Source organism: Hemiscyllium ocellatum, chromosome 10, assembly GCF_020745735.1.
Source record: "Hemiscyllium ocellatum isolate sHemOce1 chromosome 10, sHemOce1.pat.X.cur, whole genome shotgun sequence".
Classification (NCBI taxonomy): domain Eukaryota; kingdom Metazoa; phylum Chordata; class Chondrichthyes; order Orectolobiformes; family Hemiscylliidae; genus Hemiscyllium; species Hemiscyllium ocellatum.
Window position 1 is genome coordinate 20506132 of NC_083410.1, and position 26943 is coordinate 20533074.

The 26943-nt window shown below is 48.2% G+C and overlaps 1 protein-coding gene across 5 annotated transcripts in view; it reads right to left on the reverse strand.

Annotated features, from left to right (window-relative positions):
- Positions 1-220: 220 nt before the first annotated feature.
- Positions 221-26943, reverse strand: part of ltbp1 (latent transforming growth factor beta binding protein 1) — a 371964-nt gene continuing 345241 nt past the window's right edge. For all 5 annotated transcript variants that reach the window (XM_060831324.1, XM_060831322.1, XM_060831326.1 and 2 more), the window contains 3 exons: positions 8333-8497; positions 3889-4038; positions 221-1372 (listed from right to left, as the gene is read on the reverse strand). In XM_060831324.1, the coding sequence (XP_060687307.1) occupies positions 1203-1372; positions 3889-4038; positions 8333-8497 (485 nt within the window). In that variant the 3' untranslated portion in view covers positions 221-1202. The remainder of the gene's footprint in view (positions 1373-3888; positions 4039-8332; positions 8498-26943) is intronic.

Sequence of the window (26943 nt, forward strand, 5' to 3'; positions counted from 1 at the left end):
ATAAAATGACAGGGTCATGGGGATAGCGCTCAGGACTGATGCATTCCTGGGCAGAGAGCCAGCATGGGCCAAATGATCACCAACTAATTAAACTGAAAAAGCATTTGGCTTTGGCTGCAATTAGTCACAAACCCATGAAAACGCATGCTCGTGTGTTGGAAATCTCGGTGCCCGCTGGTACCAAATGCACCCCCATACTTCTACAGGAGAGGTAGAGCAGTACACTTCCATAAGTGATTTATTTATAGGTTTTACAGAGGTTTAGAATACAGCTTTAATATGCTTTAAGATGATCATACAAGAGCTATCTGCTTGTGAATTATTTTTGTTTCAATTTACAACTTACAATACAATAATCTGGTTCTTTTATTTCTTCAGTGTAACTGTACACATCATGTCTCTATTGGCTGTCCTGTAGCAGCTTTGCAACCTGGCAAGTTTGAACTGTGTGGGTTGTAGTGCAGTATATAATGTGTGGAGAACATAACCAGGAACTTCACACCTCTACGGTTGTATAAAACTTCTTTTTTTTAAAAAAAACCTTATCGAAACAACACGCCTGCTCCACAGGGCAGACACTGAACAAGGTAAAAACTCACTGACCAATGTTCCAGACACAGAATAGCACGACCTTTTTAAAAAAAAACATACAAACGGACTATAAGTTGCTATCAAAGAATTTACATTTGTCATAAAACTCTAAAGTCAAAGCAGTATAAACACATACTGCATTTTATCAAATACGTAATACAAAATATTTTCACCGCTGTTATACATAGTGTAAACCATGTGCTAATAACAAATGCTATTTTGTGTGAATGATTGTGGATGCGGTGTGCTTTCTCACTTCGCATGTCCCTTATTGAGAGGGCTTTCCTTTCCATATAAAAAGAAGAAGCACATTAGGAATCCATTTGGTCTTTCCGTTCATTGGTAGAATTGGGGTTCACCCCCCCCCCCAGTTTGAGGAAACGATATGTCCATTTGGTGTCCCCTTCCTTAACGGCATCAGTGACTGACGGCAAACACTCATTGACAAGGGGGTGCTGCATAGGCAGAGTCTTTGTACGTCGCTTCTGGGTGGGATCTGGTGGTGGTGGGGATTAGAGGGTGGGGAAGAGGGAGAGGGTGCGGAGCGTAGGTAGGATTTGTACAGTAGTGGGGCTGGGGAGAGGGAAGGGGGATGTGCAGCTCTTCGCAAATTACTCCAACTTTGACTCTTTCTGTGCCTCTGTAGTTACGCAGTAATTAGGCTGCTCCGAGGGGACGTAGCCTGGCAGACACACACACTTGTACGATCCATCAGTGTTGATGCATTTGGCGTTCCGGCAAAGTGACATTTTATCATTGAGCTCGATACATTCATTCACGTCTATGGCACAGAGAGAGAAGACAGAACAAAGCACAGGGAATGAAGTAATGTTGAACAGGCCTGGTCTTACTGCAAGATGCTAGTCAGGGGCTGAATTTTATGGTGACATTCCCAGTTGAACATTTTGACAAAGGGTGTTTCCTCCACATGCTGGTGGAATGTTATCTCTGCTTCAATATCAATCTAATTAAAGGCAGTATTTCAGAAGTTGAATGATGAATGGTGTGATACTGTGAGAGCTTAGACACTGCCCAAAGGAGGGATCAACACGCTGAGTTCTCAGAAACTTCTTAAACAAGACAGTCCTGGGGGAGGTGGTGATAATGTCACTGGGCTAGTACCACTGAACCCCAGGCCCAGGTTCAGGGAAGCTGTTACACTGTAGCTTACCACCTGGTTCTGGATGACCAGAAAACTCCTGCTGGAAAGGTTTACAGATTAAAAATCAACCCCTTTAGAGCTGGCACATGATGCAGACTCTTCACGTCAACCATCGTCTCCCATCACAGAACGTTATTGGTCATTACTGGTCGCTATGAAACATGTGCGTGAGGATCGAGATTAAGAGCCACTCAGCCTCTGACTGGTCTCCTCAATGTGAGGAGCCCATGTCTTCCAACACAGTTGGCTTAGTGAGCTGATTATGTGGAGCATATGCCTTTGGAAGACAGGGTACATGACCCTATGAAGTCATCATGCCAAGGTGGTCAAAATCCAGTCATGCTGCGAAACAATATTTACAGCTGACTGAGTTTCTGCTCCTAAGCTCCACCCATTAAAGTAGCTGGCTCATTCTTCAATCTGCTTTTGTCTTCAGTTGTGGAACTGCCTGGAGTTATATCATTTGAAAGGAGGACACACTGACCTGACCTGATTAGAGTTTTGACAGTGATCAAGAGGATTAATAAGGTGATCTGGACAAACTGTGCACTGGGGTAAAGGGATCAGTTAATGTCCCTTGCAATTTAGTGCATTGGGATTATAAAAGGGAGTTCAGTGACACTATTACAAACAAAGAGTTGTGAATAACTGATAGTGAAAGACTATTGAACTGCACTGTATAGACGGACTCAAAACAACTTGGTATCTTTCTGAGGGGAGAAGGATTTGAGTCTTAAGGGAGAAGGTGGCAAGGGAAATTGAGATGATTAAAAAGTTGTATGTAAGTTTGCTTATTGAGCTGGAAAGTTCATTTTCAGATGTTTCGCCACCATACTAGATAACATCATCAGTGACCTTTCAGTGAAGCACTGGTGTTAGTGACCCACTTTCTATTTATGTGTTTAGGTTTCTTAGGTTGGTGATGTCATTTCCTGTGGTGAATGGGGTCCAAGTTGATGTGTTTGTTGATAGAGTTCCAGTTGGAATGCCATGCTTTTAGGAATTCTCGTGCGTGTTTCTGTTTGGCTTGTCCTAGGATGGATGTGCTGTCCCACTCGAAGTGGTATCCTTCCTTATCCGTATGTAAGGTTACTAATGAGAGAGTCATGTCTTTTTGTGGCTAGTTGATGTTCATGTATCATGCATGCTAGTGGTTAGTTTTCTGCCTGTTTGTCCAATTGTTACAGTTACAATTTATAAAATATCTTGCAAGTTCTGTAATAAACACTACATTGGACAAACAGGCAGAAAACTAGCCACAAGGATACATGAACATCAACTTGCCACAAAAAGACATGACCATCTCTCACTAGTATCCTCACATATGGATGAGGAAGGACACCACTTCGACTGGGACAGTACATCCATCCTAGGACAAGCCAAACAGAGACACGCACGAGAATTTCTAAAAGCATGGCATTCCAACCGGAACTCTATCAACAAGCATATCAACTTTAGATTAGATTAGATTACTTAGTGTGGAAACAGGCCCTTTGGCCCAACAAGTCCACACCGACCTGCTGAAGCGCAACCCACCCAGACCCATGCCCTACATTTACTCCCCTTCACCTAACACTATGGGCAATTTAACATGGCCAATTCACCTAACCTGCACATTTTTAGATTGTGGGAGGAAACCGGAGCACCCGGAGGAAACCCACGCAGACACAGGGAGAATGTGCAAACTCCACACAGAGTGTCACCTGAGGCGGGAATTGAACACGGGTCTCTGGCGCTGTGAGGCAGCAGTGCTAACCACTGTGCGGCACAATGACACAGTGGTTAGCACTGCTGGACCCTCTGTGAAAAAGAACAGGAAATAACATCACCACAGGAACTGACATCACCAACCCAAAGAAACCTAAACAAATAAATAGAAAGCAGGTCACTAAGACCAGTGCTTCACCAGAGACTCACTAATGATATGACCTAGTATGGGGACGAAACGTATGAAAATGAACTTTCCAGTTCAGCCGGCAAACTTACATCAGAAACCTCCACCTGATTAAAAAGCATTTGCACTTCTTGGGTCATATGACTGTCTTGCTGGCAATCATGGTGCTGCAGCAATGTCTTGTTATGTATGAACTAAATCACAGTTCCATTTTGAACAAGTACCCTGAGGTTGATCTTACCAACACACTCCAGCTTACTGATGTCCAGCTGGTAGCCATCATAGCAGTCACACGTGTAGCCCTCCTGCACTCTGACACAACGCCCATTCTCACAGCCATTCAGGATACCGCATTCCTCAGCCTGCAGTCCCTCGAAACTATCAAACGGATCTGGGGAGCAAAGTGGACACAGCCATTAACGAGCAGCGAAACTCTGACATGCTATAGGTTCCAGATGGGGTTAAAGCCAAACTCTGACCACACTCTTCCACACGCCCAGTTTGTCAATCCGTGACTGGATATGCCACCTGGTGGTTAGTTCTGTGGCATGGGTAACTCTCTGCCGACTGAGTGGGAGATTTGGACTAGCATTGGACAAGATGAGGGGTGAGGAGGTAGGTAGGGAAGTTTGGTATGATTCCCTTGCAGGGAGAAACTCTCAATGAAACTTGACAAAATTGACTCTTTGCTGATTTCGGATAATACCCAAAGCCCATCCATCCATATACACAGAGGAAAACTACCTCACTGAGGCTCCTTCTGTAAAACCAGGTTGAACAGACCAGGTCCCGAGGTCTTCAACAGCCCGAAACCAAAAGGGAGAGAGTGTTTAAATATATATCCCTGAATGGAGAACGGGAAAGAGCAGGAGGAGTCAGAAGTGGAAAGAGAGAGCAACGCGCAACACGAGTAAGGGAGGCCAGTGAGGTGGAGCTGATTGCTCACCCACTGTGGGTCACATGTTCAATCCCCAATGTGTGGGGGAGCGGTGAGGTCACGTACGGACACACACTGAAAATAAGGACCCATCCCCCGATCACTGACAGTGTGTCCACATTCTGACACCTCGGGAATGCACTACAGTTTTCCCAAAGAGGGGGAGCTGGAGGAAAGGTGAGAGGCAAAGACCTGCAGATGCAGGAATCCAAGGTAGACAGGCAGGAGGCTGGAAGAACTCAGCAAGCCAGGTAGCATCAGGAGCTGGAGAAGTCAACGTTTCAGGTGCAACCCCTCTTCAGGAATATGGGGGGGGGGGGGGTGTGTGCAGGGGGAGCTGCAGATAACAGGGTGGCAGGGGCAGGGTGGGAAGTGGGGATAGGTGAAGACAGGCAGAGGGTACAAGCTGATTGGCCAATGGGAGGAATGAATCCAGTTGATGGAAGAGAGGGGGAGGGGCTGGGAAGGGTGTCGGGGGATGGGAAAGGAGGCTATTTTCAATTGGAGGTCTCAATGTTGAGTCCTCCGGGATGTGGGATGCCCAGGCAGAAGATGAGGTGCTGTTCCTTCAATTTGCGGTGGGGTTCGTTGTGGCAATGGAGGAGGTCAAGAATGGTGAAGCAAGCATCAAGTCCACCTTCAACAAACTGCCCACTCGGCCCACTGAGAGCTGGGGAGGGGCAGAATGAAATTCTCCGAACAGGAAGATTGGGACACGACAGAACACAGGAGCATAGCAGCCGGGGTATACTCACTGTGGCTGCCGACTGTAAAGTACCGTAAACTGCCCCTCAAACTGAGGTGAGCGCATGGCCACGTAAAGTTAGCATCCTTTGATTCGAGCGGTTAACCGGCTGACAAGAGTGTGTTCAGACACTCACATGGGGCTCTCTGCTCTCATACCTGACCCCATTCTGCAAGACGGCAGCGGACTCCATCATGGCTGCCCCCTGCCTTTGAAAATTGCCAGATTGTGGTCAACTGGGTCTAATATCTCCTGATGTGGCATGGGGTCGTATTTTCAAACGAGATCACTAGAAGTAAATAAAATTACTGAAGTTACCACGTATGGGTACAGCAGGTGGAACAGAAGGCAAACTGGGTGGCTTGCTGTAATTGCACAAGACCTTAGTGAGACTGAGAGTATAGTGTGCAGTTTGATCTCCTTATCTGAGGAAGGATGTTCTGGCTATGGAGGGAGTGAAGCAAAGCTTTACCAGAATGATGCCTGTGAAGGTAGGATTGACAATATGAAGAGAGTCTGGATTGGTTAGGCCTAAAATGGAGTTTACACGAATCAGGGGGGCAGGGGTTAATCTCATCAGAATTCCAACAGAACAGGAAAGGTAAAATAGGAAGGATGTTCCTGGGAGTGCAAAACCAGGAATCACAGTTTCAGGGCTGAAACGCGGAGAGGTATCTTCACCCAGAGAGCGGTGAATTCTCTGCCACAGCAAGTATTTGAGGCCAAAACATTAAGTGTCTTGAAGAAGAAGTTAGACAGAGCTCTCATGGCGAAACGGATCAAAGGGTATGGGGATGGAGTGGGAAGAGAGTGCAGATGGTCAGCCATGATCACATTAAATGGCAAAGCAGTCACTGCTGCTTCAATTTTCTACATTTCAATGTTTGTTTTATAATGTGGAACTTGGGAGTTTTATTTTGATGCTATATGAATAAAAGCTGTTGTTGTACAGCAGCAATCCTGCTTGTATTGAATTAACACCAGTATAGTTACAACTTAGCTAACTTCTGCTTAGTCAGCAATACATTATGAGAGGGACACGTTGCCCCAGGGACAGGGACAGCTAACTTATACAGCACAGTCCTGCTCCCTCCAGCCTCTCAGCGTGGGCACATTCAACAGACCAGCTGGAGGGTCAAAGGGTACATGACAGGTGTGGCCTCCACTGTCAGTGAGCTCCTTCAGTAATGAGCTGTACACACGGTGATAAACATGACGCCTCACCCACTGCCCTGAACATGTCCAACAGGTAAACAACTGGGAAACAGCTCTGAGTCCCACTTTGTTTGACTTTTGAACTGTGAATGATCTGAGAGCAGGGCAGAAAGAGGGTAAACCTAATTCAGTCCTTGCAGTCTTAGCAATAATGAGATTACTCCAAATACATTGCTAATTGTCACACTGGACAGGAATAGGAAGTGAAGGTTACATTAGTCCCAGAGGACTACAGGCTGCTTCCTTGTTAGAGAGAGAGAGGGGGGTGGGAGGGAGGGGAAGAGCGAGAGAGAGAAGAGGGGGCAGACTGGTGGTAAGTTTGACCTGAGGGTCACCACACCTCAGGCAAGAGGCTTTCATGCCAAGGTGGGATCACCACACCATTAGCATTACTGTGCTATGCAAACCAGCTGTCCAGCTAACTGGGGTAAACTCTGGCCAAGGAAAGGTTATCCCATACATGTTCCTTCCCTCACCCGGACAGGGTAGACGAGGTGATGAGGGACTGACTTTGCTGCTGGGATTAACATTCAATGAAAGTGTAGAGATTTTGCACTCAACGTGTCCCCTTCATCAACAAAACTAAATAAAGAATCACACTTGGCTTGTGAAAGTGAGCTTCAGTTCACGCGCTACGCTCACTGATAAAGCTGATAGCTTCGCGTTTTGGTGCATCATGTGGCGCCTGGTCTGAAGGCAATTTACAGCTGGCTGGCACAGCCACCAGGTGGCGACAGATGCCTGTGGATTTGATGGAAATGTTCCTGTCTCATTGGCCTCGGAATAACATTTTGGTGACAGAGTGAACAGAAACCGTGTGTGCTATTTCTCAGCTGGTGCGGCCTGAATGAGTCACTAAGCATTCTGTACAACACACTTACTTGGTGCTGGGCTGACAGCTGCCTGGATTGGGAGTGTCAGGCTGAAGGAATGTTGGGCAATAAGCTACTTTCACCCCCAGCAGGACCACCCACCTCTAACTCAGAACAAATCCCCAGATGTTAAGGATGACTTTGCAGGGTTGACAGAGCAGGTGTACACTTTTCGTCTCTGACACTGGACAATCTGCCTGGTCTTATTCTCTCCCTCTCTCTCTCTCTCCCTTCCAACCCCACCCCCCCTTCCCCCACCTCTCTCACTTACCCCCTCTCTCCCTCCATCCCCCACACCCTCTTTTGCTTTCCCCACCTCTCTTTCTACCCCTCCCTCTCCCTCCACCCCTTTCATTCTCCCCTCTCCCCCCTCTCCCTCCCTCTCCCCCCCCCCCTCTCTCTTCTCCCTCTCTCTCTCTGCCTTCCCCTCTCCCCCTTCCTCCCTCCCTCTCTCTGCCCCTTCTCCTCCCTCCCTCTCTTCGCCCCTTCCCTTCCCCTCCCTCCCTCTCTCCCTCCCTCTCTTCCCCCCACTTCCCCTCTCTCTCCCTCTCTCGAGGTTCAGGGTAACTGAATAGTTTGCTTGAGGTCACTTCTGAGGGGAGGTAAGGGATGACTGCATTGCTGAGGGTCTGGAGACATACATAGACCAGGCAGGGTAAGGACAGTGCATACAATTCCCTGAAGGACATTGCTGGTGGGTTCTACCTTTAATTGTAGACCCTTTTCTCCTCGTCACATGCAGACGTAAATTTGCCTCTGTTCCCAGGTCCCTGATAGATCCCACTGGATCCCAAACTCTCCCCTGTACTTTCAGACACTTCCAACTGCATTTTGAGGCACTCGGTTCCTTGCTGTCTTTTTCCCCCGAAAGGACAAGAAAAATAACGTATTCCCCCACAGGGAGAGTTCAACTTACAGTGTGCGTCGACAAAGAAGGGCAGGTTACCACGTAGTGCCTGCTGGGAGTGGTACTCAGAGGCTGGGACTGAGTAGTCAGGCTGGTACGGAGGCATCAATGCATCCTGACCATACTCATGTCGTCTCCCAGGAACAGGAAGGTTACAAAGTCGTGCGTAGTCATCTGCGAGTGAACAAGAAAGCAGGAAAAACCATGGAGTTGATGCAACACAATTCGGACGCTTACACACCCGCATGCAAACAAATGGTGGACCGCGAGACCTTCATCATTGTTGGGCTCAAACATGGAAACTCTGCCCCCTACTGGCTGTGCCAGGAACGCAGCTCACCACCACCATCTCCGGAACAATTAGGGATGGGTTGTTCATGCTAGGCCAGCCCACGCGCCCACGTCCCTGTGATTGGATACTGAGACAGTGAGGTCAGGAGCGGCCAAGTTAAACAGTCGCCCCCAAAATTGGCTCAGTTGTCCGAATTGTTCCACGTTTAGTTCCGACTGGCTTTCCAGTGGCTTCGGTTGAAGGTACTGAGGGCAGAATATTGCTTGCCGTGACTTCACTGCCTGGCTGAAGAGTCTTGAGTCTGGCAGAGGAGGTTTGGGACAGAGTGAGACAGGGGGGTGGGGGGGGGTGGGGGTGTCAGACGGGTGGAGGGGTGGAGGAGTCTGGCTGGGAGTGTGAATGGGCCTAGGACAGAGGGGGTATGGGGGAGTGCAGCTGGGGAAGTGGGGGGAATGGGGATGAGGATAACGGGAGTGGGTCCGGGAGAAGGGAGAGTGGGTCCTGTTTTGGGGCAGTGGTCTGGTGCTGGGGGGGGGAACGGGTTTGGGGTGACATGCAGAGGTGGTTAGTGGATCAATGTGTTACCTCCTCAGGGTCAGGACACCATGACAGGATTTTATGACGATCAGGCAGCCAATGAGTTCCCAGAATCCAGACCCATGAGGAAGGAGGCCTTGCCCCAGTGCCGTCAGCCAATCAGAGGTCCAGCTCCTGGCCAAGCCCAGGCAGCGCCACCAGGGACAGTGGTCGCAGCTAGAACTGCGGTCTGTCCACACAGAGAACAGCAACGCAGAGCCGAGTTGGCTTCACTGGGGGCCAGTCAGGCAGGTTCCTGGAGAGGGGGCTGGCGGTGTGTGTGGTGGTGGGGGACATTATGAGGTCGATTCAGGAGGCAAGGCATTGACCTGTGTCGGGGGGAGAAGGGATAGTGCAGGTCCCCTAGGTGACCCCCCTCACTCCCACAACCCTGTGTAACAGCCACAACCCCCACCCCCCCAACCATCACTGGGGACAGTAATAAACCCTCAGTGCTTCCCACTGTCTGCCAGTCTGCTCATTCCATTTCAAACTGCATTGCAGACGCTCCTTCCCCATCCTTGCCCTGCCCCTCCTTCCCCTGCTGGAAGTCCTTGCAAAGCTTATCGCACCATAACATGGGGCAAATCTCCTGTGACTAATCAGTTAAAAGATGGCTCCTTATTTTTGTTTGGGAACATCCCTGGCCTGTTCCTCCTGCTCCTCAGCTTGCCTTGTACAGTCTCACTTTAGGGTGTGGTTGCTCGAGAGGCAACAGTGGTCACCCTTGGAGTGTAAAAGCTGCCAAACGTGTCCAAAGTCAGTCACCGAGGGAGAGTGTCTCCGAGCGGAACATTCTCTCGCAGCTTTTCCAGCAAACATCTGCAAGAATGTCTGACTTCAAAGCCTGGGCCCACAAAAAGGGGGGACCTCCATCCAGCCTTTCAAACAATGGGAAGATAAATGATCCGCGAATCTGTTGTGAGGGTGGCGCTGTCAGGAGGCTTTGTGGTACCCGTCCACCTCTCCAAGTAATGTATTCTACATCCACTTGAAAGGGGTTGAAGTCTCATTGGCGTCCAATGTTGCAACCTTCCCTCAGTATCGCCCATGGGGTACTGTACGCTGTGGTTAGGGCCCCGGGCCTGGAGTTGGGGAGGTGGTGATAAGAGGCAAGTGGTGGGTCTAAAAGGTTCCTGCAGAACTCAACAACCATTATCCCAGACGCACAGCCACTGAATTTGAAATTCACAAGTTAAGCTTTCACAGCTGGGACTGTTTTGATATTGGCTGCTGTGAACAGACAAGAATTTGTTGGGGTTTAAGTCAAAATGCAATTCAAAGGCCTCCTTCTGTCAGTATTAAAATAAAACAGAGTCAAAGTTAGAAATGCTCTTGATGTCCATGCATTTCTTTAAAACAATGAAAATGAAATAAATCTCATGTTTGAAATAATGTAATTGTTAAAATGTCTTGGGTTAACTGCATGTACAAGTAGGAACTCAAATCACACATCCGTTCAGACCAGAAGGTGAATGAACAGAGCTAGGCCATTCAGCCCATCAGATCTGCCCTGTCATCGGATCAGATCATGGCCTCAACTCCGTTCTCCTGCCTCTTCCCCATAACCCTCCGCTTCCTTACTGATTAAAAATCTCTATCTCGCGCTGGAATATACTTCACAGCTTGGCATCGACTGCCCCCTGTGATATAAAAAAATTCCACAGATTCCCTATCTCCTCGAGGGGAAAACCCACCCACCCCCTCCCACCACCCCCAGTCTTTGTCTTAAATATCTGACTCCTTATTCTCAGCTATGTCCTTCTCCCAGAAGGGCAAACAACCTTCCTACATCTACCCTCTCAAGTCCTCCTTGAATAGCTTGTGTGTCAATAAGTCACTTCTATTTTCCAAATTCCAAAGAGTACAGGCCCAAACTACTCAACCTCTCCTCCTTCTGCACCTGGTGCCTGTCGAGTGAACCGCCTGTGCACTGCCTTCAGTGCCTGTACAGCTTTCATTAGATAAGGGGCCAAAACTGTCCACAGTATTCCAGTTGTTGTCAGCCTCGTCTCCTGTGGACCCAGGCCATGTCTGTTCTCTTCAAATAGTAGGAGCACTCTATGGAGGGTTGAGGCCCACAAACCGAATGTCAAGTTCTGCTGCTCACCCCCTTCAACTTCACATGGCACAATCACTCTAATGTGGTGCACGAGGAGCAGGTGCCATATTTCCAGTTGTGTGTGGCCTTACACTATCCGAGCAAGTATCTCTGGAACATAAGAAGAGTTCATTGAGCCCCTCGAGCCCTGTCCAAGTGCTTAGTGGACAATTCCTGGTCTAATCCCATGTCCATATGGGCCTGTGCCCCATATTTCTTCACAAGTGTAGCTGTCAGAAATCTTTCAACCTCAGCTTTAACATTAACAACCGATCATGGAGCAGTTGCCACTTGGACTTCCTAACATAGAAACATGGAACATAGAACAATACAGCACAGGACAGGCCCTTCGGCCCACGATGTTATGCCGAACATCTGTCCTAGTTTAAGCACCTATCCATGTACCTATCCAATTGCCACTTAAAGGTCACCAATGATTCTGACTCGGCCACTCCCACAAGCAGCGCATTCCATGCCCCCACCACTCTCTGGGTAAAGAACCTCCCCTGACATCCCCCCTATATCTTCCACCCTTCACCTTAAATTTATGTCCCCTTGTAACACTCTGTTGTACCCGGGGAAAAAGTCTCTGACTGTCTACTCTATCTATTCCCCTGAACATCTTATAAACTTCTATCAAGTCACCCCTCATCCTTCGCCGTTCCAATGAGAAAAGGCCTAGCACTCTCAACCTATCCTCGTACGACCTATTCTCCATTCCAGGCAACATCCTGGTAAATCTTCTCTGCACCCTCTCCAAAGCTTCCACATCTTTCCTAAAGTGAGGCGACCAGAACTGCACACAGTACTCCAAATGTGGCCTTACCAAGGTCCTGTACAGCTGCAACATCACCTCACGACCTTTGAATTCAATCCCTCTGCTAATGAACATCCTGAACAGAATAGACTGTTTTCAAGAGAATCAAAATGCAAGGGAATGCTAATCATTCTCAAAATCTATCTGCAAATTAAATTTAGCTTCTGAAGCAAGTGTTTAGAATCAAATGAGAAAAGATACAAACTGTACAAACAGCTAGATTAAAAGGAGGACAAAAAGTTATAAACCTCAAAGTGATGGAAAGTCTCAGATATGCAAAATAATTACCTCCCCACCCTGTCCCCACCCCAAATCACTCAAACATAGTGACAAGAAGGGGCTTAAGGTTTAACTCAGTTCTCCCAGCTATTCATTCGAGGAGTTAATAGCATCAATTGATTACAATTCGTCTGCCTCACAGTGCCTGAGACCCGGGTTCAATTCCCGACTCAGGCGACTGACTGTGTGGAGTTTGACTTAGACTTAGACTTACAGTGTGGAAACAGGCCCTTCGGCCCAACAAGTCCACACCGACCCGCCGAAGCGAAACCCACCCATACCCCTACATTTACCCCTTACCTAACACTATGGGCAATTTAGCATGGCCAATTCACCTGACCCGCACATCTTTGGACTGTGGGAGGAAACCGGAGCACCCGGAGGAAACCCACGCTGACACGGGGAGAACGTGCAAACTCCACACAGTCAGTAGCCTGAGTCGGGAATTGAACCCGGGTCTCTGGCACTGTGAGGCAGCAGTGCTAACCACTGTGCCACCGTGCACGTTCTTCCCGTGTCTGCGTGGGTTTCCTCCGGGTGCTCCGGTTTCCTCCCACAGTCCAAAGATGTGTGGGTCAGGTGAATTGGCCATGCTAAATTGCCCGTTGTGTTAAGTAAGGGGTAAATGTATGGGTGGGTTGCGCTTCGGCGGGTCGGTGTGGACTTGGGCCAAAGGGCCTGTTTCCACACTGTAAGTAATCTAATAAACAGTTAGTACTGGCTGGTGCTGCAGGACGTGTCGGATTTTGTACTAATCACAAGTTGAGTCTCCTGTTATGATACATTGTTATGAGAGCCAGGTCTCCCCGATCCCACCCCCACCAACAAGCTTTTTGACTGACCTCCACACTACCCCCCACCCCGGTATTAAATCCGATGTAACAAATCTCAATTCAATCTGAATGCCCTGCTTTTAATTACAAAACTGCCCGAGATGGAAGAAGGTTCTGGAAGACACAGCGCAGGTGAATGGTGAGACAGGAGAGGAAGGTTCTGGGGATGGGGTTTATCACCCCGAGATGACAGCTCCATCCTGTCACCCTCCCTCCCTGCTGCCAGGCTGGATGAATGTTTCAGCATTTACCATCTTGTGGCAGCACTTAGAGTATTTCATTTTGTCAGTGAAGTTGTGGCCTGGGTAACCCCCAGGGGAACTGTTGGAACAGGAAATGGTCTTTTAAGGCCAACAAGCCTGACCCTTTCCCAGGCATCACCCTGCACCTACTCCCCTTTATACCTCTCAAAGCCTTCACCTTCTGGGAATCCAACCAGGGGGTCTCTTGCGCCAACTGAAAAGCCCCCTCTGGTAATCTATTCCATTGGCTTCTGGTCTGAAAGATCTATCCCCGAATCTGTCCAGCAAAATGTATCTTGCCAAACGTTTCCTCTCCCTTTATCTCGATGATTCCCCGTGTTGGGGCATCTTGCTCCAGCAGCTAGTTTCTCACACAGGGGAGCAGAGGCTGGGTTTGAGCAGGTAGTTCAACCTCTCTGGGGAGGGAGTCACAAACCTCAAGGAGCAGACGGGAGAAAAGCTGAAGGAGTCGGAATGAGGGGCTGGAAATAGTCATTCGGGAGGTGAAATAACTGCACAGAGCCTGAGTCCCGTCACCACGTCACACTTTCTTTACTAGTGCACAGTGCACTGGCTGTGGTTTGTGAGCCCAGAGTCACTTCTCAACTGAGGAGATTCTAACCTCCTGGGTTTGGTTTTGACAAGATAAGAATATATTTATGTAGCAACATACTACCTGAAACAGCAGTGGGAGAAGATTCAATGTTTTCAAAGAGGAACTAAGTAAACCCTTTAAATGGGAAAAATCTACAGGTTATGGAGAAAGAGCAAGGTAAGGGGGGGTGGGGGGAAAGGCACTAATTGGAAAACTCCTTCAAAGAGCTAGTACCAGCACAATGGGCTCAATGGCCTCCTTCTGTAGGAAGTGTTATGTCTTGCTTAGGATTCTTGACTGGTTTATTCTTTATACAAAATCCAATGAAGATGAATATTACTTGGTAGCTTAAATTATTTAAGATGTCGGAAATAATTCCTCAGAAGCTGTATCCCACCATCAAGTCATCCTCTATACATGGAAAGTCCCTGATACTCATCCAGCTTCCTCAGAGCCAGCTCTCGGAATGAGCAGAACCTATGATGCTGGCCTCCTTCTGCACTGGTCAGCCAGGCTTTCCTGACTGGTCCAGGTTAACAACCCCAATCAAGCTGTCAGTGAGATCCACCTGGTCCCAATCATGGCAGGAGGAAATTGTGGAAAGCTCAGCGTGCACAGGCCTGGCCTGTGGGGCCTGCTCTTTCAGCCTTCCACTTGGACATCTAAAACAGGTCCCCTCAAATAGGAGGCTTCTGCCTGCCTAACTCCCCTTTGACAAAGGAACTGGGTGTGACCTGCTCAGGATTCGACCACCAAGAGGCAATCTTTGAAATATATATTTTTATAAACCTTCGAATAGAGACAGACCACAACCCTGACTGCACCCCTGCCATTCTCTCACCTCTCCTGATAAGCTGTTCCAACATCCCTCAGTGCCCTCGCCCCCACCACTTGAAGCTTAAGATGGGGACCAGCTACTGGAGAAGGCAAGCCGTGCAAACTCGATGCTACGTACACAAACTCGTGGACAACCTCAACTGATCGCTTGGCCCTTCTTGCTTTGGCACCCGACATCTAGTCTCTCACATACATCTGGCCAGTGGTGCACTGTGTATGTTGCTTTAGTCTTACCAGAACATAGAGCTGCCCTCTCACTAGAAAGAGAGGTGACTGGTGGTGATTTAACTTGAAGGCCACCAGACCTCTGGCAAGAGGACAGTCCTTCGTAGTAACCTCATCCAGTGATGGGAATTGAACCCCCCCCCCCCCCCCCCCCCCCGCTGTTGGCATGACTGCTTCGTAACCTGTCCACCCAGCCAACAGAGTTAATGGTGCTAACAGATAATTGTCCGTTTGATAGGAAGTGTCAATATAGTAGCCCTTTCAGGACAAGATAAAACCTTTTGTTCGCTAGCACGTCGCTTCCCATTGCCAGTCAGGAAGCTGCTGAGAAACATTTATCTTCTTGAGTAGAATGACCACAAAATGAAATCTGCACAAGAAGTGCTAACTTTCTATAATAATCTCCATGGTGCCACCCTCATTCAGTAAGCAAGCTCTGGGATGCAGGAAAGCTACATCGATAACTTGTTTATAACATCAAATGGGAGGTCCATCTGCGGAAGGAATAAGGAACTGGGCCATTGACTGATATATCACACACTCGGCTAAGTCTGGGTGGGAGCTTCAGCTGGAGTTACCTCAGCATCCTCCCTGGAACAAGAGAGAACAATCTCTCTATTTCCCATCACCATGAGTATTGATAAGTCCAGACCCTGTAGGTAGCCAGCGAATAACAGCCTCCCCCAGTCAGGCATCCACTCCCCCCACGGCTTTAATGATCCTAGTGGATTAAACCAAAATTCCCAATGTCAGTCCTTATACTGTGGCAAATTGCTGGAGTCGATGGCCTAGTGGTATTATTGCTACACTACTAACCCAGAGACCCAGGTAGAGTTCTGGGGATCTGGGTTCGAATCCCACCCTGGCAGATTGATGGAATTTGAATTCAGTAAATATCTATAATTAAGAATCTAATGACTGCTATTAAATCTATTGCCAACTGTTGGAAAAACACACCTGGTTCACTAATGCCCTTTTGGGAAGGAAACTGCCATCCTCACCAGGTCTGGCCTACATGTGACTCCAGACCCACAGCAATGTGGTTGGCACACAACTGCTCTCTGGGCAAATAGGGATGGACAATAAATGCTGGTCTTGCTGGTGACACCCTCATCCCATGAATGAAGGATAAAATAAAGTTACCACTCGTCACCTTCTGAGACCCTGGATCTCAACAATTCTGCGTGTCTTGTACATCACCTCCTTTTCTCCCCACCACTGGTAACTACTGTCCCTTCAGCTGCCTGCACCCCATTCACTGGCGGATCCACCAGCACTAAATTAACACTCCATCATCTACCCCAGCTCGGATTTCAAAATCCTTTCGATAAAAGCCCACTTTCAGCATGGAGTCCCCAGGCCTCTTCCTATGCATCGATGAGTCAAAAAATAGTGACTAGGGATGTTTTTAAAAAATTCTTTCCCGGAATGTGGGTGTCACTGTCACGACTGACCATCACCAATTGTCCTTCAAAAGGACTCACCCCCCACCAACCCCCCACCTTTTCTCCCAACCATTCTCAGAATACAGGGGTCACAAATGAATGAGACTGCCTGGGGACCAACTTGAACTTTACAGTTGGCTATCTCTGGAGCAGCTTTCTAACATTGAATGCATTCCCCTGGCTTATTCCAGAGGTTAACTAAGAGTCAACAATATTTTTAGGGAATTGGAATCTTCAGAATCTCATAGATTCACCCTCTCTTTCAAACTGATCTGTGTTCATATTTTATTCACAGATTTTTATTTTCCATTCTTAAAAATATCAAACTCAATTTTAAAAGCAAACAAGGTGGGATTTGAACTCTTGCTCTCTGAATTATTAGTACAGGCCTCGTTACATCGCCTTGACTGATATATTTGATATGCTGATGCCTCTGAATTGCTTCAGGATGTTTTTCTATTTTGCAGACACTCTGTAATTGCTAGTGATGGTTGAGATACAACTAAAACACAATAATGTGGTTAAACAGCTACATCTGGCACTCGCACCTCAACAATGCTCAATGCCAGGAATGTTATTGGTGTCCAGGGTCACAATGGGCTGGGGACAGCTGTTCTTAATTTTCAATCTACTGAAGGAAAGACCACAGCAATCCCATTGGCCTCTTTCACCGTCACTCCCTGGTTCCTGGAAACACACTGCTGCTACAGTAACTCACCAAAACTGCAGCAACTCTCCAAAATTGGCCACAACTCACCAAGACCCGTGGCAACACTCCAAAACAAGCCATACCTCTCCAAAACCGGCCACAACTCTCCAAAACCTGCAACAACTCTCCAAAACCGGCCGCAAATGTCCAAAACTGGCCACGACTCCTCAAAACCTGCAACAACTCTCCAAAACCCGCAATAACTTTCCAAAACCCATCTCAACTCTTCCAAACCAGCAGAAACTCTCCAAAACCTATCGCAACACTCCAAAATGCACCACAACACTCCAAACCCGCCATAGGCGGCATGGTGACACAGTGGTTAGCACTGCTGCCTCACAGCGCTAGAGACCCGGGTTCAATTCCCGCCTCAGGCGACTGACTGTATGGAGTTTGCGCATTGTCTGTGTGGGTTTCCTCCGGGTGCTCCGGTTTCCTACCACAGTCCAAAAAAGCGCAAGTTAGGTGAATTGGCCATTCTAAATTGCCCGTAGTGTTAGATGAAGGGGGAAATCTAGGGGAATGGGTCTGGGGGGGTTGTGCATCGGCAGGTCGGTGTGGACTTGTCTCCACACTGTAGGTAAGTAATCTAATGTAACTCTCTAAAACCCGCAACAACTCTCTAAAACCCGCAACAACTCTCCAAGACCCGCAACAACTCCCCAAAACCTGCAACAACTCTTAAAAACACACACCAACTCTCCGAAATATACAGCAACTCTCCAAAACCTGGAGCAACTCTCCAAAACCTGGCGCATCTCCCTACACCCTGCACCAACACTCCAAACACTGCAATAACTCTCCAAAACCCGCAGCAACTCTCCAAAACCCGCAGCAACTCTCCAAAACCTGAAGCAACTCTCCAAAACCCGCAGCAATTCTCCAGAACCCACAGCAACTTTCTAAAACCCAAAACAACTCTCCAAAACTCACAGTCACTCTCCAAAACCATAGTAACTCTGCAACAACTACCGCAATGGTCCAAATCTGCAGCAATTCTACAAATCACACAACAACTCTCCAAACTGTGGGGCAAATCTCCAAAACCCGCAGCAACACTCCGAAACCTGTTGCAATTCTCCAAAACCTGCAGCAACTCTGCAAATCCTGCAACTCTCCAAAACACACAGCAACTCCCCCAAACCAGCAGCAACTCTTCAAAACCTGCAGAAACTCTCCAAAACCTGCAGCAATCCTCCAAAACCCGCAGTAACTCTCCAGATCCCACAGCAATTCTCCAAGACCCACAGCAACATTCTAAAACCCACAAAAGCTCTCCAAAACTCACAGTCACTCTCCAAAACCTGCAAAAACCCTCCAAAACCCGCAGCCACTCTCCAAAACCATAGTAACTCTGCAACAACTACCGCAAAGATCCAAATCTGCAGCAATTCTACAAATCGCACAACAAATCTCCAAAACCTGTGGCAAATCTCCAAACTCTGGGGCAACTCTCGTAAACCTGGTGCACCTCCCCAAAAGCTGCAGCAACTCTCCAAAAGCTGCAACAACTCTCCAAACCCGCAGCAACTCTTCAAAACCCACAGCAACTCTCCAGAACACACAACTCTCCAAAACCCACACCAATTCTCCAGAACCTGCAACAACTCTCCAAAACTGTAGCAACTCTCCAAACTCCACAGCACCGCCCCAAAACCTGCAGCAATTGTCCAAAACCATAGTAACTCTGCAAAAACTACCACAATGGTCCAAATCTGCAGCAATTCTACAAATCGCACAATTTCTTTTAGATTAGATTAGATTACTTACATTGAGAAAACAGGCCCTTCGGCCCAACAAGTCCACACCGACCCGCCGAAGCGCAACCCACCCATACCCCTACGTTTTACCCCTTACCTAACACTACGGGCAATTTAGTATGGCCAATTCACCTGACTCACACATCTTTGGACTGTGGGAGGAAACTGGAGCACCCGGAGGAAACCCACGCAGACAAGGGGAGAACGTGCAAACTCCACACAGTCAGTCGCCTGAGTCGGGAATTGAACGCGGGTCTCAGGCGCTGTGGGACAATTCTCCAAAACCTGGAACAAATCACCAAAAATTGGGGCAACTCTGCTATACCTAGGGAAAATCTCCAAAACCTGGAGCAACTCTCCAAAACTTAGGGCAAATTTCCAAACTCTGGAGCAAATCTCTAAAACCTGTGTCAACTCTCCAAAACCTGGCGCATCTCCCTACAACCTGCACCAACTCTCCAAACACTGCAACAACCCTCCAAAACTTGCACCAACACTCCAAAACCCACAGCAATTCTCCAAAACCAGCAGCAACTCTCCAAAACCCGCAGCAATTCTCCAAAACCTGCAGCAATTCTCCAAAACCCACAGCAACTCTCCAAAACCTCCAGCAACTCACCGAAACCTGCAACATCCCTCCAAAACCTGCAGCCACTCTCCAAAACCATAGTAACTCTGCAACAACTACTGCAATGGTCCAAATCTGCAGCAATTCTACAAATCGCACAACAAATCTCCAAACCTTGGGGCAAATCTCTAAAACCTGGCGCATCTCCCTACAACCTGCACCAACTCTCCATACACTGCAATAACCCTCCAAAGCTTACACCAACACTCCAAAACCCGCAGCAATTCTCCAAAACCAGCAGCAACTCTCCAAAACCCGCAGCAATTCTCCAACTCCAGCAGCAACTCTCCAAAACTCGCAACTCTCCAAAACCCGCAGCAAATCTCCAAAACACGCAACAATTCTCCAAAACCTGCTGCAATTCTCCAAGCTCCGCAACATCTCTCCAAAACCCGCAACAATTCTCCAAAACCTGCTACAACTCTCCAAAACCTTCACTAATTCTCCAGAACCCACAGTAAAAATCTCCAGAACCCACAGCAACTTTCTAAAACCCACAACAACCCTCCAAAACCTGGGGCAAATCTCCAAACTCTGGGGCAACTCTCGTAAACCTGGTGCACCTCCCCAAAAGCTGCAACAACTCTCCAAAAGCTGCAGTAACTCTCCAAAACCCACAGCAACTCTCCAGAACACACAACTCTCCAGAACCCACACCAATTCTCCAGACCCTGCAACAACTCTCCAAAACTGTAGCAACTCTCCAAACTCCACAGCACTGCCCCAAAACCTGCAGCAATTGTCCAAAACCATAGTAACTCTGCAAAAACTACCGCAATGGTCCAAATCTGCAGCAAATCTACAAATCGCACAATTTCTTTTAGATTAGATTAGATTACTTACATTGTGGAAACAGGCCCTTCGGCCCAACAAGTCCACACCGACCCGCCGAAGCGCAACCCACCCATACCCCTACTTTTTACCCCTGACCTAACACTACGGGCAATTTAGCATGGCGATTTCACATGACCCACACATCTTTGGACTGTGGGAGGAAACTGGAGCACCCGGATGAAACCCACGCAGACACGGGGAGAACGTGCAAACTCCACACAGTCAGTCACCTGAGTTGGGAATTGAACGCGGGTCTCAGGCGCTGTGAGACAATTCTCCAAAACCTGGAACAAATCACCAAAAATTGGGGCAACTCTGCTATACCTGGCGAAAATCTCCAAAACCTGGAGCAACTCTCCAAAACTTGGGGCAAATTTCCAAAATCCGGAGCAAATCTCTAAAACCTGTGTCAACTCTCCAAAACCTGGCGCATCTCCCTACAACCTGCACCAACCCCCCAAACACTGCAACAACCCTCCAAAACTTGCACCAACACTCCAAAATCCACAGCAATTCTCCAAAACCAGCAGCAACTCTCCAAAACCAGCAGCAACTCTCCAAAACCAGCAGCAACTCTCTAAAACCCGCAGCAACTCTCCAAAGCCCGCAGCAACTCTCCAAAACCTGCAAGAACTCTCCAAAACCCGCAGCAACTCTCCAATACCCGCAGCAACTCTCCAATACCCGCAGCAACTATCCAAACCCCACAGCAACTCTCCAGAACCCGCAACAACTCTCCAAAACCCACAGCAACTCTCCAAAACCTGCAGCAATTCTACAAAAACCGCAGCATCTCTCCAAAACATGCAGTCACTCTCCAAAACCCACAACAACTCACCAGATCCCACAGCAATTCTCCAAAACTGTAGGAACTCTCCAAAATCCACAGCACCACCCCAAAACCTGCAGCAATTCTCCAAAACCTGCAGCAATTCTCCAAAACTGCAGCAACTCTCCAAAACCTGCAACATCCCTCAAAAACCCACAGCAATTCTCCAAAACCAACAGCAACTCCCCAAAACCCTGCAAAAAATCTCCAAAATCAGCAACAACCCTCCAAAACCTGCAGCCACTCTCCAAAACCATAGTAACTCTGCAACAACTACCGCAATGGCCCAAATCTGCAGCAATTCTACAAATCGCACAACAAATCTCCAAAACCTGGGGCAAATCTCTAGAACCTGGCGCATCTCCCTACAAACTGCACCAACTCCCCAAACACTGCAATAACCCTCCAAAACTTGCACCAACCCTCCAAAACACGCAGCAATTCTCCAAAACCAGCAGCAACTCTCCAAAACCCGCAGCAACGCCCCAAAACCCGCAGCAACGCCCCAAAACCCGCAGCAACCCTCCAAACACTGCAACAATTCTCCAAAACCCGCAGCAACTCTCCAAAACCCACAACAATTCTCCAAACAACGCAGCAACTCTCCAAAACCTGCAGCAACTCTCCAAAACATGCAGCAACTCTCCAAAACATGCAGCAACTCTCCAAAACATGCAGCAACTCTCCAAAACCCGCAGCAACTCTCAAAAACGCACGGCAACGCTCCAAAACCTGCAACAATTCTCCAAAACCTGCACCAACTCTCCAAAACCCGCAGAAACTATCCAAAATGTCCAGCAACTCTCCAAAACCCACAGCAACTCTCCAAAACTGCAGCAACTCTCCAAAACCCACAACTACTCTCCAAAACACGCAGCAACTCTCCAAAACCTGCAACAACTCTCCAAAACCTGCAGCAACTCTCCAAAACCCGCAGAAACTATCCAAAACCTCCAGCAATTCTCCAAAACCAGCAGCAACTCTCCAAAACCCACAACAATTCTCCAAACCCTGCAGCAACTCTCCAAAACCCACAGGAACGCTCAAAAATGGCAGCAACTCTCCAAAACATACAGCAACTCTCCAAAACCTGCAACAACTCTCCAAAACCCGCAGCAACTGTCCAAAACCCGCAGCAACTCTCCAAAACCCGCAGCAACTCTCCAAAACCTGCAGCAACTCTCCAAAACCTGCAGCAACTCTCCAAAACCCGCAGCAACTCTCCAAAACCCGCAGCAACCCTCCAAACACTGCAACAATTCTCCAAAACCTGCAGCAACTCTCCAAACCCACAACAACTCTCCAAACCCTGCAGCAACTCTCCAAAACCCACAGGAACGCTACAAAATGGCAGCAACTCTCCAAAACCTGCAGCAACTCTCCAAAACATGCAGCAACTCTCCAAAACATGCAGCAACTCTCCAAAACCCACAGCAACTCTCCAAAACCCGCAGCAACTCTCCAAAACCTGCAGCAACTCTCAAAAACGCACGGCAACGCTCCAAAACCTGCAAACAATTCTCCAAAACATGCAGCAACTCTCCAAAACATGCAGCAACCCTCCAAAACCTGCACCAACTCTCCAAAACCCGCAGAAACTATCCAAAACGTCCAGCAACTCTCCAAAACCCGCAGCAACACACCAAAACCCGCAGCAACTCTCCAAAACCCGCAGCAACGCTCCAAAACCCGCAGCAACTCTCCAAAACCCGCAGCAACTCTCCAAAACCCGCAGCAACTCTCCAAAACCCGCAGCAACTCTCCAAAACCCGCAGCAACTCTCCAAAACCCGCAGCAACTCTCCAAAACCCGCAGCAACTCTCCAAAACCCGCAGCAACACTCCAAAACCTGCAACAATTCTCCAAAACATGCAGCAACTCTCCAAAACATGCAGCAACCCTCCAAAACCTGCACCAACTCTCCAAAACCCGCAGAAACTATCCAAAACGTCCAGCAACTCTCCAAAACCCACAGCAACACTCCAAAACCTGCAGCAACTCTCCAAAACCCACAGCAACTCTTCAAAACCCGCAGCAACTCTCCAAAACCTGCAACAATTCTCCAAAACCCGCAGCAACTCTCCAAAACCCGCAGCAACTCTCCAAAACCCGCAGCAACTCTCCAGAACCCGCAGCAACTCTCCAAAACCCACAGCAACTCTCCAAAACCCACAGCAACTCTCCAAAACCCACAGCAACACTCCAAAACCTGCAACAATTCTCCAAAACCTGCAGCAACTCTCCAAAACATGCAGCAACCCTCCAAAACCTGCACCAACTCTCCAAAACCCGCAGAAACTATCCAAAACGTCCAGCAACTCTCCAAAACCCACAGCAACTCTCCAAAACTGCAGCAACTCTCCAAAACCCACAGCAACTCTCCAAAACCCACAGCAACTCTTCAAACCCTGCAACAATTCTCCAAAACCTGCAGCAACTCTCCAAAACCCGCAGCAACTCTCCAAAACCCACAGAAAGTCTCCAAAACTGACAACTCTCCAAAACCAGCAGCGTTTCTCCAAAACCAACAACTACTCTCCGAAACACGCAGCAACTCTCCAAAACCTGCAACAACTCTCCAAAATCTCCACCTCTCCAAAACACACATCAAATCTCCAAAACCTGCAGCAATTCTCCAAAACCTGCAGCAACTCTCCAAAACCCGCAGCAACTCTCCAAAACCCGCAGCAACTCTCCAAAACCCGCAGCAACTCTCCAAAACCCGCAGCAACTCTCCAAAACCCGCAGCAACTCTCCAAAACCCGCAGCAACTCTCCAAAACCTGCAACTCTCCAAAACCCGCAGCAACTCTCCAAAACCCGCAGCAACTCTCCAAAACCCGCAGCAACTCTCCACAACCCACAGCAACACTCCAAAACCTGCAACAATTCTCCAAAACATGCAGCAACTCTCCAAAACATGCAGCAACCCTCCAAAACCTGCACCAACTCTCCAAAACCCGCAGAAACTATCCAAAACGTCCAGCAACTCTCCAAAACCCACAGCAACACTCCAAAACCTGCAGCAACCCTCCAAAACCTGCACCAACTCTCCAAAACCCGCAGAAACTATCCAAAACGTCCAGCAACTCTCCAAAACCCGCAGCAACTCTCCAAAACCTGCAGCAATTCTCCAAAACCCACAGCAACTCTTCAAACCCTGTAACAATTCTCAAAAACCTGCAGCAACTCTCCAAAACCCGCAGAAACTATCCAAAACGTCCAGCAACTCTCCAAAACCCACAGCAACTCTCCAAAACCCGCAGCAACTCTCCAAAACCTGCAGCAACTCTCCAAAACCTGCAGCAACTCTCCAAAACCTGCAGCAACTCTCCAAAACCTGCAGCAACTCTCCAAAACCTGCAGCAACTCTCCAAAACCTGCAGCAACTCTCCAAAACCCACGGCAACTCTCCAAAACCCGCAGCAACTCTTTAAAACCCACAGAAAGTCTCCAAAACTGACAACTCTCCAAAACCAGCAGCGTTTCTCCAAAACCAACAACTACTCTCTGAAACACGCAGCAACTCTCCAAAACCTGCAACAACTCTCCAAAATCTCCAACTCTCCAAAACACACATCAAATCTCCAAAACCTGCAGCAATTCTCCAAAACCAGCAGTAACTCTCCAAAACCCGCAGTAACTCTCCAAACACTGCAACAATTCTCCAAAACCCGCAGCAAATCTCCAAAACCCGCAGCAACTCTCCAAACCCACAGGAACGCTAACAAATGGCAGCAACTCTCCAAAACCTGCAGCAACTCTTCAAAACATGCAGCAACTCTCCAAAACATGCAGCAACCCTCCAAAACCTACACCAACTCTCCAAAACCCACACCAACTCTCCAAAACCTGCAGTAACTCTCCAAAACATGCAGCAACTCTCCAAAACCTGCAGCAATTCTCCAAAACCCGCAGCAACTCTCCAAAACCGGCAAATCTCCAAAACCTGCAGCAAGTCTCCAAAACCTGCAGCAACTCTCCAAACCAGCAACAACTCTCCAAAACCCACAGCAACTCTCCAAAATCTGGGGCAAATTTCCAAAACCTGCAGCAACGCCCCAAAACCTGCAGCAACTCTCCAAAACCCGCAGCAATTCTCCAGAACCCACAGCAACTTTCTAAAACCCACAACAACTCTCCAAAACTCACAGTCACTCTCCAAAACCTGCAACAATTCTCCAAAATCTGCAGCAACTCTCCAAAACCCACAGCAACTCTTCAAACCCTGCAACAATTCTCCAAAACCTGCAGCAACTCCACAAAATCAACAACTCTCCAAAACCTGCAACAACTCTCCAAAACCTGCAACAATTCTCCAAAACCCGCAGTAACTCTCCAAAACCCGCAGCAACTCTCCAAACCCACAGGAACGCTAACAAATGGCAGTAACTCTCCAAAACCTGCAGCAACTCTTCAAAACATGCAGCAACTCTCCAAAACATGCAGCAACCCTCCAAAACCTACACCAACTCTCCAAAACCCACACCAACTCTCCAAAACCTGCAGTAACTCTCCAAAACATGCAGCAACTCTCCAAAACCTGCAGCAATTCTCCAAAACCCGCAGCAACTCTCCAAAACCGGCAAATCTCCAAAACCTGCAGCAAGTCTCCAAAACCTGCAGCAACTCTCCAAACCAGCAACAACTCTCCAAAACCCACAGCAACTCTCCAAAATCTGGGGCAAATTTCCAAAACCTGCAGCAACGCCCCAAAACCTGCAGCAACTCTCCAAAACCCGCAGCAATTCTCCAGAACCCACAGCAACTTGCTAAAACCCACAACAACTCTCCAAAACTCACAGTCACTCTCCAAAACCTGCAACAATTCTCCAAAATCTGCAGCAACTCTCCAAAACCCACAGCAACTCTTCAAACCCTGCAACAATTCTCCAAAACCTGCAGCAACTCTCCAAAACCTGCAACAATTCTCCAAAACCCGCAACATCTCGGCAAAACGCACAGCAACTCTCCAAAACCCACAGCAATTCACCAACACCCGCAGCAACTCTCCAAAACCCACAGCAACTCTCCAAAACCCGCATCAACTCTCCAAAACCTACAACTCTCCAAAACCCGCAGCCACTCTCCAAAACCATAGTAACTCTGCAACATGCAGCAACTCTCCAAAACATGCAGCAACCCTCCAAAACCTACACCAACTCTCCAAAACCTGCACCAACTCTCCAAAACCCGCAGAAACTATCCAAAATGTCCAGCAACTCTCCAAAACCCACAGCAACTCTCCAAAACACGCAGCAACTCTCCAAAACCTGCAACAACTCTCCAAAACCTGCAGCAACTCTCCAAAACCCGCAGAAACTATCCAAAACCTCCAGCAATTCTCCAAAACCAGCAACAACTCTCCAAAACCCACAACAATTCTCCAAACCCTGCAGCAACTCTCCAAAACCCACAGGAACGCTCAAAAATGGCAGCAACTCTCCAAAACATACAGCAACTCTCCAAAACCTGCAACAACTCTCCAAAACCCGCAGCAACTGTCCAAAACCCGCAGCAACTCTCCAAAACCCGCAGCAACTCTCCAAAACCTGCAGCAACTCTCCAAAACCCGCAGCAACTCTCCAAAACCCGCAGCAACTCTCCAAAACCCGCAGC